Source organism: Carettochelys insculpta, chromosome 4 (assembly GCF_033958435.1).
Source record: "Carettochelys insculpta isolate YL-2023 chromosome 4, ASM3395843v1, whole genome shotgun sequence".
Lineage (NCBI taxonomy): Eukaryota > Metazoa > Chordata > Testudines > Carettochelyidae > Carettochelys > Carettochelys insculpta.
The window spans coordinates 121,663,053-121,678,213 of record NC_134140.1 but is presented as its reverse complement, the minus strand read 5'-3'; the positions used below and the strand labels follow the sequence as shown (position 1 = coordinate 121,678,213).

General features: G+C 44.0%; 1 protein-coding gene across 1 annotated transcript in view; it reads left to right on the top strand.

Annotated features, from left to right (window-relative positions):
- PKD2 (polycystin 2, transient receptor potential cation channel) overlaps positions 1-15,161 on the top strand; it is a 55,445-nt gene that overhangs the window by 1,957 nt on the left and 38,327 nt on the right. Inside the window, exon 2 of the mRNA XM_074993641.1 lies at positions 8,220-8,330. Within this exon, the coding sequence (XP_074849742.1) occupies positions 8,220-8,330 (111 nt within the window). The remainder of the gene's footprint in view (positions 1-8,219; positions 8,331-15,161) is intronic.

Here is a 15,161-nt window from a genome sequence, read left to right as displayed (position 1 = left end):
AACCCTGTGGAAGCTTGCAGTGTCAGAGTGCTACCAGTCAACAACTGAAAGTGGGGAAAATGTACAGTGGGGACTGTTGTGAACCACATAGCCAGGGCAATCAGTGCTCTTACGCTGGGAAGGCCAGTAACTCTGGGGAATGTGCAGGACATAGTGGATGTCTTTACTGCAGTGGATTTCCCCTACTCTGCTGGGGTGATGGATGGAATCCATATCCCTGTCTCAGCAGTAGATCACTTTGCCAAAGATTATGTAAACAGCCAGGGGTACTTCTGAATGGTGTTGCTGTTGCTGGTGGATCACAAGCTCCATTTAACTGGCATCAGTGTGGGATAGTTGTGAAAGGTGCATTATAAGTACATCTTTAGGAACTCTGGTCTATTTTCACACAACAGAAAACTACCACTAGGGATGTTGAAATGCCAGTAGTTATCCCTGTCTCATGAAGCTGTATACAGGCAGCCTGTATAGCAGTAATGAGCAGTTGAGCTACAGCAGTGGTTCCCAAACTTTTGGCATCATGCCCCCTTTTGATTTTTGAGAAACCCTCATGCCTCCCCACCTCTTCTTTACCATCATCTAACCCCCTTTTAACAAAAAATTCAATTAGTAATTTAATATAAATACAAAAACTTGGTTTAAAAATATTATTTGAAATTTAAAGTAAATAGGAATAGTTTTTCTCGGCCACTTATAGGTGCCTGGTGCAACCCCAGCTGGGCAGCTGCCTGAGCCCTGTGCCAGCTGCCAGAGCTACCCACGCCAGCTGCCTGCCTGCCTGAGCCCCATGCTGCCAGAGCCACCCATCCAAGCTGACCAAGCCCCACACTGCTGGAATCAGCCACCCTCCTGCCAGCCCGAGCCACCCAAGCCCTCCATTGCTGGGGCCAGCTGTCCAAGCCCTCTGAGCAATGCAAGCTGGCTGCCCGAGCCTCACAAGTCCCCCTGCCCAAGCTTTTCCCTTCCCCCAAAGCCAAGCACCCCCAGTCTCCCACTCACTCCATCCCCCTCCTGCAAGCCAGGCACCCTCAGCTCCCATCTAACCCCATCCTTCTCCTCGCCATCCCCTTCCCAACCCACATTCACTCCCCTTTACAAGAGGCAGCTAGCTCCGTGTGGGTCTATGTCAGCTGCCTGCTTTTTATAGTGGCTTTGCCAGGTCACCCACGTAAAATGGCAGGGGCTGAGAGCTGGAAGCAAAGGCTGGCTTTTTCTTTGGGTGGGGGAAATGACGGGGGGGCTGGGTCACCTCACTCCCCCCCTTGAATTTCTTCACACACACCCCAGGGCGATATGCCCCCCAGTTTGGGAAACCATGAGGTACAGGCTAAGCAAGTGTAGGATGGTGGTAGAATGTCCCGTTTGGCTGTCTAAAGCAGTGTTTGTGACTCGGTTGGATCTCAGCAAAAACAATGTGTTGTTGCTGCTTCCTGTGTGCTAGATAATCTCCGTGAAAGCAGAGGAGAGAACTTTCTGCTGTGGTGGGAGGTCAAGGCTGATCACATTGCAGCTAATTGTGAGCACCCAGGCACCAGGGCAATAAGGAGAACATTGAGGGACATTGCACAGTGGAGAGGCTTTCAAAACCAGTTTCATCAATGACCAGACAATGATGTGAGAATTATGTATGTTGCTCTTACCAAGCTGCCCTCTACTGTACGTGTACTCTCCCCTGTTGACCCACATGCTTTCACTCTCACACAGTTGGGACAATGAATAAAGATCCTGTTTTCTGAAAAAAATCCTGTTTATTTAGGAAACACAGACAGAAGAGAAGTTGCAAGTGTAATGTGATAATGGAGGGAGGAAAGCACAAGTGGCTTATTACAGTTTCCCCTGTCCACCCACCACAGCAATCAAAGCTGTGGGAATAACAATCTTTTGCTCCCGGAGCCATCTCTGGGAATAGAGTGAAAGGCTTTCTGGGCCTTCCCCACCCTGCATTCTAGGACATCTGGGAGAGGTGGCTATGGAACTTGGTGAGGAAGGCAGGTAGTTTATCACAGGGTACAGGGGAATTCTGTGCTCCAGCTGCTTTTCCTGTGTCTCATGAGCTCTGTTTGCTCCCCCATTAGCATCAAGATTTCACCTTGCATCTTAAGCCTATGTTACCTGCGTGCTTTCCTGTCCTGTTAACAGCTTTCATCTCCGGATGAGCCTTATTAGTGCTGGCGGATTGCATGAGCTCGTTAAATATTTTATCTCGTGTATGTTTTTTTCTTATTTTTTTTCCTTTCTTTAACCTCTGATTTGTGATAGCATAAGTACAGGAGGAACAGGTAACAAAGTGATCGTTCCTGTTGGATTGGGGGTGAGGGGAGGGTAGACTTTAAAGAAGGTACAATGTAAAAAAGCAGAAGGTTAACTCTTTTAATGAAGCACCATGCTGTGCAAGGGACACGTGTTCTGTACAAGACTGAATTTTTTATTTTCAACTGAACACCTACCAGTATGGTAGCACATATGGCAGAGTGCTGGGTTGCTGAACTCAATTTTCTGGCAGGCATGGTAAGCAACAGGTTAGGGGTGGTGTTTTTGCAAACAGGACTGTGTTTGTGATGGGGCACCCCCTCTTCCTCACAGCATCATTGCTGACTGCAGCCATCCTTTCCCACATTGACCTGAAGAGGGTGCATGGAATGGGGAGTAGGAGCTTGTAATCAGTGTGTGGTCCCCTCTTCTTTCTGCTCAGCATGGCTGTTCTCTGGGATTATTCTTTCAAGCCCATCACAAGCAGGGCAGCAAACCTGGGCTTATGATTTGCTGGGGGTAAACAGAGAGAGGTGGATTTCCCCAGTGCTATGGATCACAGAACTTTCCCCATTTCATCCAGGTTACCATGCATGATACCAGTCGGCTCCATATCAAAGAGCATGATGAGGAGTGGATATTGAATGTATGTGACCAGAAACTTGGACTTTATGCTGCAATGCTTTGTGCTGCAGTGCAGTGATGCGGGATCATTTGCGGCTCCTTGCTGCCCCAAGCTTATGGTAGTGGATTGCAGTTAGCTAGCAAGGGAAGGTGTGACTGGTTCAGTCACAGAGATGCCCTTGAAACTTTCAGTTGAAATGTAGAAAAATACTACTGAGCCTACTTAGCTACCCTCTGGGGTGCCCTGTCACTCTGTCCTGCTGAGTCAGACCTTCGGTCTGTTCCAGCGATGGCACAGAGTTAGGATCACAGCCCAGGGCAGAGCTACCGAGACATTGAGAGCAGCTATACAATGTCCTTTTGTTTCTAGGTGTTTTCAAGTATCTCCTTGAGTTGGGTACCAGTCTGTAAAGCCAGATGAAGGCCATCATTGTTTACTTCCCTTGCCTTACATAGAGTTTCCCTAGGGTGGGAGCTTTTGTCGATTGCGCCCATCCCCATGGAAAAGTCCAAAATTAAAGATGGATTCCAGCATCAGGTGACCTGAACACATGTCTTTGTAGCACAGGGAAACTGTTCTTCCCCTAGTTAATTGTCTCTTGCTAATGGACTGTTAGCTCTGTGTCTGGCTTCTTTGTTGTTGTTCCTGATAGGCTGGAAATAGGCCTCTCCCAACATCAACTCATCGATAATAAATCTACAGTTAATATTCCTAAATTCAGATAGAGAAATGATGCATGCTACAGATGGAATGTACACATTCGGAGGATTACAAGCTTTCCAATAATATGTTACATGAAATATTGTGCACAGGCATATTTGAGTTAGGCATATTCGTATTTCCCATCATATTTACATAAAGAATATGAAATACACCATAGAAGGGTCAGGATATATTTTTTACTTCAGAGGGACTCACCAGCACACCGAAGTTGAGAAACACTAAACTATAATAGCACACTAATAAAGTGGTAAATTGGTTACATCAGTTCTAAAATCTCAGGCACTAAACCAAATATAACAACCAATAGATTCTAGATTTGCTTTATTTGGTAAGACTACTCCGTGAACTTCTGAGCTGTTTTCTCAAAACTATAATTTTCTGCTCCATGCTGACTTAACAATAATTTTCTAATATGACAGAATTTGAGTACACAAATATATTCCATGCTACATTTCTTATTGGTGACTAATGTACTGACATCTAGTACTTGGCATTCTTGGGATTTTGTATGGTAAACTTTAGCAGCTCATATCTGTACATTTTTCAGAGCTGGCTTTGAAAAACAAAGTAAAAAACCAAAAACCTAATTTCCTTTGGAGGGAGAGTGAGAAGGAGGGGTTGCTAAAAACTAAAAACTGAGGCAAACTTGTGCTAAAGTTATTACTCACTATGCTGAAATGTCTTTTCCTATTTGGCTTTGTGTCTAGGTAACGTCTTGAATGTGTGTGCTTTATAAGTCTGGTTTCTAAAACTGTGTTAATGCTTTTGGAATGAACCTTTGCATTGCATGCAGATGGAAGATTGTGGTTTTTATCATCTTTACCTTCATTGGTTGAAACTCACATTCGGCATCTCAGCTTTTACTCATTGTAACAGCTGGGATTACATTTTTGCTTCATAATCCAGTTTAAATTTGTTTTAATTATCCATTGCTGCTGTTAAATTTGACTCCAAATAACTTGGATATCTCTTAACAGTTCACATTTTTCTAAGAGATTTTCAGATAATTTTATTTCCATTCACTAGTGCTAGACAGGGAATTTTTAAGGCTGTTTTCTTAAAATATCTGAAAACTGAGAATGATGGCAGTCTGGCAGTCCTTTGCAGGAAAAAAATGTTTCCCCATCCCCCTTTAAATTTAGGTCATGTTGGCTTGCCTTTTTTTTTTTTTTAAATTTTAGGTTAAACAAAAGTTGGCTGGGCAGCAGTTCTGAACTGACATGAACAGCTGTTCCAGGCTTCTCTCTGTTCCATATTACTTTCCTGTTAATATGATGATTGCTAGTGCAAGTCCTGACAACATTGTTATTGAGCTTTTGGCTTCCTTGTTAAGCTTGGTGACTTTTTTTCCCCCTTTATTTGCTGTTCCTCTTGTGGAGCGTGTGGCAAGTCTGAGTAGGGGCTCTTGTATTGAATGCTAAAGCTTCTCAAGCAAACTAGTGTCATAAACATTACATTGGACCTAGATTCTTTAGCTTGTACAAATGCTCAGATTTCCAATTGAATGGAAACAGTAAATACAGAAAAGATTTTTGGCTCTGGAAAAGTGTTCAAAACATTAATGGATGTCCTAACCACAGATCCTTCTTGCATTGAAATATAGGAAACGTAGTAAGCCTTATTAAAGCCTCTACTGCAAAGGTACCCAATATTTCCGTCACACTGTCCTTCTGTCCTTTATCCATAATGGAACCTGTCTGTGCCCTCCCACCCCATCCGTGGGGTTCAGGCGCAGAGCCACAATTGGCTATGGGCAGAGCAGGGCTGGATGGCACTCCCTTGCTACCTCCCATGGGAATTGGCCCCAGCGCCGCTCCCCGGATGTTCTTCTGCACCTCCTCAGAAAGGGAGTGCCCCACAGTCTGGGGACCGTTACTCTATTGTCTGCATATTAGGCATTCCTTGGCTACCTTGGGAGTCTGGGGAGGTCTAGTTAATTCTGCTTGTTATTTTAATGGTAGTTTCTTTACCCATTCTGTTGTACTTAACATTCATCTTATTGCAGTTTTCTGATATCTCTTTTTTATTTTTAGAACAACTTGATTGGATTTTTTCAGAGATGGATTTTTTGGGGAGGGGGGCTGTGGAGAAGAGCATTCATTATTGCACTCGTCTAGCTTAACGGTATCACTGATAGCAAATAACCAATTCTGTAGGTGATCTCGAGGACTGTTTTCAGCTGGGTAGAGCAGCTCACCAATGATTAACCCTTTGTTGTGCTTGTCCTGCAGCTAAAAGATGCAATAGACTGGTGATACATGCACAGAGTAAGCTAAACTTACATCAGTATCCTAAAACTGTGGGGTTAAAAGGGACTGCAAGGGTTATTTAGTATAACCCACTGCCATAAAGTAGTGTTTTTTCCAAATGCAATCACTAGAGGCTTTTCTTTCAGACACAGCCTCCTGTGCTCTTGTTGGGAGGGGAGAGAGGGCAAAATAGTTCTTCCTCCCCATCCCTGTTGCCACTGGGTGAACTGCCTTGGTGTTGTTGCTGGGGCCATCAGCAGGGGTTGGGCCCCACACCCGTTTGGAGTCACCTGGGCCACTGCTGTAGAATCAGGCAGCCAGTGAATTCGCCACCTTTCCAGAGTTCAGGCTCTGGGCTTCAGCAAGGGAGTGGCAGGATGGCAGGCTTTGGCCTCAGGCCTTCAGGCTCCAGCCCCCTGCTACCTTCCCCAGCCTCTCTCTCCTGGCCCCCATTGCCTTCTCTGACTAAGTTGCCAGTTTTGGGTCCACGTGTCCGTGGATGTTCCATCACATGACATAATCTGTAATTACACATTACTGTTCAATTTTGGGCGTGGGGGGGTGATGATGTACAACAATTCTACCCTGGCCCTCCATCCATGTTCAATATAACATATCTCTACTAGATGCACTAAGCCAAACCTCGTAAGATCAATCTCCACAGTGCTGACTTTGTGGTAAATGTAGACATATCCTAAGTCTGCTGTGAAAAAGTGATGTGTATGTTTGTTAATGTCAGTTTTCAAACTAGACTTACTGTCTAATGATAAACAAATTACAATGGTTTGGACATGTATATGTGCATATATGTGTAGCTTTTGTAAAACTAATTTTTTTAGGAAAATATCAGAGGGGCCACCATCAAGAGAAGGTGGCTGCACTCACATGCCACCAAAACATTTGTCCTGAGAACCCCAACAAAGAGAGATTGCTGAAGGAGGGTCAGTTTTCTTACTGTTCTTACAGTTGTGTAGTTTTTCCTGAGATCTAGACTAAATCTACTGTGCTGTAGTTTAAGCCCATGGCCACTTCTGCCGCCTCTGTGGCAAAAGAAAAAAAAAATCCCATCTTCCTTATTTCATCCTTTCAAGTATTTGAAAATCACTGTCATGTCCCACCCCTTGATCTCCTCTTCCAAAAAAACATACAAGTTCCTTTAGCCTTTGTTCATGTGGCTTGCATTCCATCCCTTCAATGATTTTCTCACCTGTGCATCCCTTCCAGTTTCTGTGCATCCTTTCTATACAGTGCTGATCAAAATTAGACATTGCTGAGCCCAGTCAGGATTTATTAGGGCATTCCTATCATCTCCTATGACTTTACGTGCTGTATGTGGCTTGTATGCTGTGTTAATGCAACCTGAAATTTCATTGGCCTTGTGGCTGCATCACAGTATTGATTCATGTTGAGTTTGTGATCTGCTACAACTCCCGCATCCTTTTCAGAGTGCTGCTTCCATGCCAGTTATCCCACACTTTGTGGCGATATCTGTACTAGCACCAGAACTTTGAAAGGGGCATGATAATGAACCTCATTGAAAGATGCTAATGAGGCCGCTTTTGATCATGCGCGACTCGTCTACATGGGGTCCTTTTCGAAAGGACCCTGCACACTTTGAAATCCCCTGATTCCTATTTGGTTATAGGAATAAGGGGATTTCAAAGTGTGCAGGGTCCTTTGGACAAGGACCCGTGTAGACAAGCCACTTACGATCGAAAGCAGCACTTTCGAAGTGCTGCGGCTGCCATTATGCTAATGAGGTGCTATATAGTCATGGCAGTACTTCATTAGCAATTTTCAGTTAGGTTCATTATCATGCCCCTTTCGAAGTTCTGAGGCTAGCATAGACATAGCTTATATTTGTGCATTGGTTTTTCTTCCCTAAGTTTAGCACCTTAGATTTATGTTTGAATTTAATTTTGTTGTCCATAGCTCTGTGGTACAGTTTTTCAAGATCCCTTTGAATTCTAGTTCTATCTGCCAAAGTAAATCTCCCCCTGCTGTCATGCCCCCGCCCAGATTTTTGTTGTTTGCAAATTTGATTATTACGCTCTCTACACTTACAGCCAGATCATTAATAAAAATGTTAAATAACACTATAGCCATAACATCTCCCTGTGGAGCTCCACTTGAGGCCATTTTCCAGTCGGCTGTCATTCTATTAACAGTCACTTTTCCTTTTCTTTAATCAGTTAAGGCAGTTTTATTGAGTCTGCATTTCTTCCCTTTAAAATCATATAGAAGAATATGCATACCATTAGTTTCATGGTTTGTATCACCTCAAAATTTACAAACTTTATCAGAATTCTATCAGTAATGTGCCTAATATGTGATGCCTTATGTGCATTTTATAAAAATATTGCTCTTCAAAGGTCTCTGGGGTACAAGACTGATGGAAGAAAACACAAGCAGAGAGAGATACCTGAAAAGTGTTTTACGAGAACTGATCACATACATCGTTTTCCTTGTGGTCTTGTGTGTCTGTAAGTATGATTTTCTATTAATATTCAAAGTCCTATAGTAATTGTCTGTTCTGCATCCCAAAAAGTAACAGCGAGGGCTGTCTTGTCCCCCCACCCCACACACACACCTAAGAATGGTTATCTAGTGGTTAAGCCAGGAAGCTGGTATTTAGGATACTTGGATTCTGTTTTCAGTTCTGTCGTTGGCTTGTGTGAGCTCAGAAAAATCATTTAAAACTAGCTGTCTCTTTTTTTTCTTCAACTTTAAAATAGGATAATACCTTTCTTTTAAAAAGTTCTTTGAGATTCTTGGATTGAAAGCAATATAGAAACAAAACTATGTATCATTCAAAATTATAATCAATCCCAGCTATAATGTACTTTAAAACACTAAATATGATGTTTACTACAGTCTGACATGGGAAATTTTGTAATAGGAGTCCTTTTTGTGCCTCAGTTTCCCTCTGCTTTGTATTGCAATGCATGAGCTATAAAGGGATACAAAGCTGCTGTCCAAGGCAAGTTGGCTCATGTAACTGTTTGGGCTGGCATGAATGCATCCTTAAAGGTCTGCCTGAAACTCTGCCGTTATCAATGGCGAATACAGAAGGCAGTGGAAGACCCAAGGACTGAACCGTTGTTGTATGTCCACAGGAAATTCTGGTGGGAAGAACATGTGAATTCAGCCTGTTTTTGCAAGAGGAAGACAATGGATCAAGAGATGACATGAGAGTAGGGTAGCAGCAGGCTTTTGGGAGAGAAACAGACTAAAAGAGAGAGAAGCATGTCTCACACAAACCCTGGCTTGTGTAATATAGGCTGTGTCTTATCCATTGCTTCTCTGTGCTAGTTAAGAATGTCCCATGGCTGAGTTTGTTGACTAATACACCCTCTTTTGTTTTGTAAATGGTCCTTCATGTCCACTGCAAATACTTGCTGAAATTTATTGGTGTCTAGGTCACTATCATCTGGGTTCTGGATGAGTCTGGGGCCCAGGCAGCTTGGCAGCAGTCACATTGGGACCTTTGGAAATAGTACTCACCCTTTCTCCACCACCTAGTTACAAGCAGGAAACTGAGGCACACAGTTCTCGTCTCATGCTATCAAAAATTCCCACTTCGTCATTCATGGTTATAACAATGCTACACATACAATATCTTCTTTTAGTGATTATCTTTGGGGAAAGATTAATGAATATTTTTTGTTTGTGGAATATAGGTGTATTTAGGAATCCTGGAACTGTGTATGGAATACTCAATGGGAGGTCTTCTACATTAAAGTTTGTGGTGTTAGAATATTTTGTTTTAAAATCATTCCCTTATTTAAATACTGAAAGTGTTAAAGATTTTTTAAAAACTTTTAACAGAAGTATGGTTTCATACCAAGATGGGAGTGGTTGCAGGTACTTTAGAGAATAGATTTATAATTCAAAATGACAAACTGGAGAAATGGTCTGAGGTAAATAGGGTGCAATTCAATAAGGACAACTGCAAAGTACTGCACTTGGGAAGAACCCATCAGTTTCACACGTAAAAATGGGAAGTGACTGTCTACGAAGGAGTACTGCAGAAAGAGATTTAGGGGTCATGGTGGGCCACAAGCTAAATACATGTCAGCAGTGTGACACTGTTGCAAAAAAAGCAAATATCTTTCTGGGATGCTCTACCAAGATTGTTATAAGCAAGATGCAAGAAGTAATTCTTCCACTCTTCTCTGTGCTGATTAGGCCTCAGCTGGAGTGTTATGTCCAATTCTGGGCACCAGGTTTCAGGAAAGACATGGATAAATTTGAGCAGGTCCAGAGAAGAACAACAGAAGTGATTAAAGGTCTACAAAACGTGATCTCTGAGAGAAGATTGAAAGAATTGGGATTGTTTAATCTGGAAAAGAGAAGACTGACATTATATCAGCTTACAAGTATCTAAAGGTTATTACAAGCAGGAGAAAAAATATTCTCTTTAGTATCTGATGATGGGAAAAGCAGCAGTGGGCTTAAATTGCAGCAAGGAAGATTTAGATTGGACTTCAGGAAACATTTCCTAACTGTCAGGATGGTTAAACACGCAAATGAATTTAACTTTTTAAACTCTGTTTCTGCTATATAATAGTCCATCACATCAGGGTTAAAAATTGATGACTAGCCTGTACCTAATTCCATCTTTCAAAATGGGCTATGGTATGGGACTTTCCAGGGTTTTAAGAGTGTCCCTATAATCAGGTTAGGTACTGTCTACTCAGTGACTTTGACTGTGCTATAATTGGATCTGGTTATGTTTTCAGCTTTAGTGTAAATGCAGTCTTTAAGTTGTGGCTTAAGTCTTTGGTGTGCCAGTTTTCTCTAGCTACTATGTCTTGTTCACTCCAGCTGGAAAGATGCTATAATACCGTGAGACTGTGTCTAACCTAGGCAAAGTAAATCGATTGCAGATAGGTCAATTGTAGCTATACAACTGCTGTAGCTAGAATTGTGTATCTGCATTCGGCTTACTTGACCATCCCTACTGAAGAAGGTTGACAGGAGAGTTTCTGCTGCTACTTCCCTTACTCCTCACAAGGAGTACACGGGTCTGCTGTGATATTTGAGGTGTCAATTTTGTGCTTCCCTACCAGACATGTGAAATGAAACCCCAAAAGATAGACCTTGAGCGGCCTGATCTTCCCAGATAGTGTAGACATAGCCTTTGTGACAGTTCAAATCCTACCTTTCCCCTGTCATTATTTGAACTTTCTTTTGGTGGTGGGATGTGGTGTCTGGTCTTCCTTGCCTCAGTCTTGCATTTGCCTCAACCCTTCAGAATGACATTTGTAATGTTGCTTGTGCACATGGCCCTTTTTTAATGTGGTGAGGAGAAGCAGCTGATGCACTCTTAGGGCTCATCTGCACTTACGGAAAGATCAGTGCTCCAGAGGTCTATCTTCCAGGGTTAGATTTAGTGCGTACTAGGAGGGGGACACTAAATAGAATGTTGAGGGTGCTCCCATTGTCTCTGGTACTCTTCACAGTTGCAAGGAGTAAGAGAGGTCGATGGGAGAAACTCTCCTGTCAACCTCCCGCACTGGGGCTGCTCTGGAAATTTGAATTAAGGTATGTTGACTCCAGCTACACTATTCTTGTAGATGGGAGTAGCATATCTTAAGGCAAATTTCTTTTATAGTGTAGACCTGGCCTTAGGGTATGTCTGCACTTACTGTGTTCGCTGTTGAGATCGATCTTCCAGGATTCAGTTTAGCACATCTAATTGGGACGCACTAAATCGAGTTGATGGGAGAGTTTCTGTCAGCGAACTCCCACTGTGGAGGTGGTAGAGAAGGTTGACCTAAGGTATGTCAACTCCAACTGTGCAGTTCTTGTAGCTGGAGCTGTGTGTCTTAGGTCGACTTTTTCCACTAATGTAGACCTGCCCTTAGGCCCTAATGCTGCAGTGCATTTAAGTGTGCTTTACTTTGTGTATGTGTAACCCTGTCCCTATGCAGCAAAGCACATAATTGCATTCGTAAGCATATGCTCAAGTGCTTGCTGAATAAAGATGGGATTGCTTAAATATTGTTGAGTCAGGTATTTAGTCATTTTCAGTGGTAACTAGGGGAAGTAGTATGTCCACAAGCAGCACCAGTGCTATTCTCTGTATATACTGAATGTTGGAGATGACTGTGCCTGGTATCATTACACTTTCATTAATGAAAGACCCCTGAGAAATAGGGTATGATGGGTTAAGGAATTTTTTGGCCCTGGAGGGTGATGGGGCAGGATCTGGAAGGGAGGAAGGTTCTGGGAATGGCGTGCTTACCTGGCACACCGTTCCTGGAGGCACTCATGGCCTGGTGCTCCCTGCTGTTCCTGGGGAAAGCCTCCAGACCAGTACTTTGGTGTGCTGCTGTTCCTCCACTTGGGGGTGGGGAGTGCTGCCAAGAGGGAAGAAGGGGCAGCTTCCTCCTCCCCCTGCCAGGGTCCAAACCTCGGGTGTTCCGGGAGTAGGGACACCCAGATTACAGAGGTTCACGTGTACGCCACTTAGTGTGCCCAATGTACCTGCAGGAGTAGAGGGTAAAACTGACTAAACCCATGGGCAGGAGCCACAACAAAGGCACAGCCTTACTGAAGGGAAACTCTGGGTGTTCCAAAGCACTAGAACGCAAGTCCTGCAGTCATGCTGGAAGTTGGGCAGTCCTCAGCTGCTCTGTAGTATGCTAGACGTTGATTCTGCTTGAGCTGCCATATCCAGTGCTGTGCAGTTTAACTTGATTCTATTGGTGTAGGGTTGATTTAGGGAATTCTACCCACTTCCACTTCTGCTGTGGGCTGCTCTAACTTCTGTTGGGATATTGGTCCTGCATGAGCAACCCCTAGGTCAAAGCAACCAAAGTCATCATTCCATCTCTCTTATAACTTGTGCTGTGTGGTTCTAAGCCAAGGAGTTGGCCCAATTGGAGCAAAAACTAAATCTGTATTTAGGGATTTCTAATTAGAAGGTCTTTTAAAGTTACTGCACAGATCATGTGTTTTACCAATTACAGTTTAATAATAAATATCTGTAACTATAAATAATAAACTATTTAAAGAAAGCAGAGTTCTAATATTGAATACTTTCAAGCTGATTCCCATTTCTGTATTCCTTTTACCCTCAGGCTATGTCTACACTGTGCAATAAAGTCAAATTTAATAAAGTTGACTTTTTAACACTAGGTTTTACAAAGTCAATTTTAACTTTCCACAAATGTTCAGAAAGTCAGCGTAGCATGTCTCTATTGTCTTATCTACATTCAAGTGCGTGAGCATGCATTGTGGGTACCTATCCCACAGTGCCTGTGACCCTGTTGCATTCTAAGGTTTTGGCTTCTGGGAAAAAATGCACTGCAAGTGCTTGTGGGTGTCTGATGTCATCATCCCAGAGTGCAAAGCACCCATCCCCACCCCCATTGGAAAACAAAGGGCCAGCCCAATTGATTTTGTGCCATTTTGCAGGACATTTTCCCAAAGCCTGCCCCTGGCTCATACTGCTGCATGGCACTTATAGCTGTCGCGCACTGTGTTATGTCCGCTTCATAAAGCATTGTGGAATATTTATTTAGACAAAGTCAGTGGCAGGATGAGTTGGCTGAGGAGGAAGAGGATGATTTGGATAATGAAATGGAAGAACTGGAGACCAGGAATGCAGAGCTGCTGGCTGCCCTGGATGCATTGCTTGCAGTGGAGTTCTGTTTCTGGAGATGTGAAACCAGCACACACTGGGGAGACCACATAGTTTTGGAGGTATGGGATGACCGGCAGTGGCTGCAGAACTTCTGCCTTTGCAAGGCCACTTTCATGGAACGTTGTGATTTGCTGTCCCCTGCTCTGACGTGCAGCAGTACCAGAATGAGACTTGCTTTCACAGTTCACAAGCAAGTGGCAATTGCTCTGTGAAAGTCTGCAACACCCAACAGCGACCAGTTAGCGGGAAATCAGTTTGGGATGGGCAGATCTACAGTGGGGGGTCACGGTGATGGATGTAGCCAATGCAGTCTGTCAGCACCTTGTGCAGCAGACCGTGACTCTGGAAAATGTCCAGCACATAGTGGATGGCTTTGCTGCCATGGAGTTTCCTAACTGTAGTGGGGCAGATAGATGGAATGCACATCCTCATCATGGCCTTGGACCACCTGGCCTCAGAATACATTAACTGCAAGGGGTACTTCTCCATGGTGTTGCAGGCATTGATGGATTACAAAAGTCATTTCCTCGACATCTACATGAGATGGTTGGGAAATGTGCACAACGCATGCATCTTTAGAAATTCAGGTCTGTACAGAAAGTTCCTGGAGGGGACTTTCTTCCCAGATGAGAAAATCAATATTAGTAATGTGAGCATACCCCTACTGATCCGTGGTGACCCTGCTTATGCTCTGCTCCCTTGCCTCCTGAAGCCATACACAGGCAGCCTGGACCGCGGCCAGGTGCACTTCAATTACAGGCTGAGCAAGTCCAGAATGGCAGTGGAATGTGCCTTTGGCTATTTAAAAACCAGATTCTGGTGCCTTTTGACCTGTTCAGACTTTCCCAAACCAGTGTTCCCACTGTGGTTGCAGCGTGCTGTATTCTCCATAGCATATGTGAATGAAAGAGGGGATAATTTCATGCCAGCCTGGGTTGCAGAGGCAGATGCCATGAGCAGGGCTTAGGCACAGCCCAGACACAAGGGCATTTACCAATGCACATGCACAAGCAATGGCAATCAGGGAGGCTTTGAAAAATAGTTTTATGAATGAGCAGACAGCCACATGATTCTGCTGCATTTAACTATGGTGATACCACCCCCACCCACCACTATGATCTGTGCATGACCTTTATGAAAGAGCCTCCAAGCACTCCCTACCCCATGTGAACCAATACATGAAACTGTGGGTTTCACAAAAACATTCTTTTTATTTGCAGGTGGCGGGGCTAGGGTAAAGGGTAGGAAAAAGAAGGGACTCCTGGTGTCGTGTGGTGGAATGTGAACCTTTTACAGTGTGGAGAGGTCCTGGGAGTGGTGCAACGTACTGTCCTTGTCCTCCTCCCTCTGTGTCCAGGGACCCCAACGAGTGGTGGTGGTCGAGCCATATTGAGGGGAGGCTGGGCAACAGGGTGTGTAGTCCATATAATGGGTCCTACGGTGGGCGTCCCTCTGCAGCTCCAGTATGGAATGCAGGATCTTGGTTTGCTCCCTGGCAGCTGTCAGGAGCTCTGCCAAGTCCTCTTTCCTGTACTCGAACATGCTATGGCAACACTGCAGGATGCTCTGTCTCCACTGCTGTGCCCACTTTTGGTTAGTAGTGACTCTGGATCTCCTCGTGTCAGCCTTCTCCAGCTGCTGTAGGATGTAGTACTCTTTA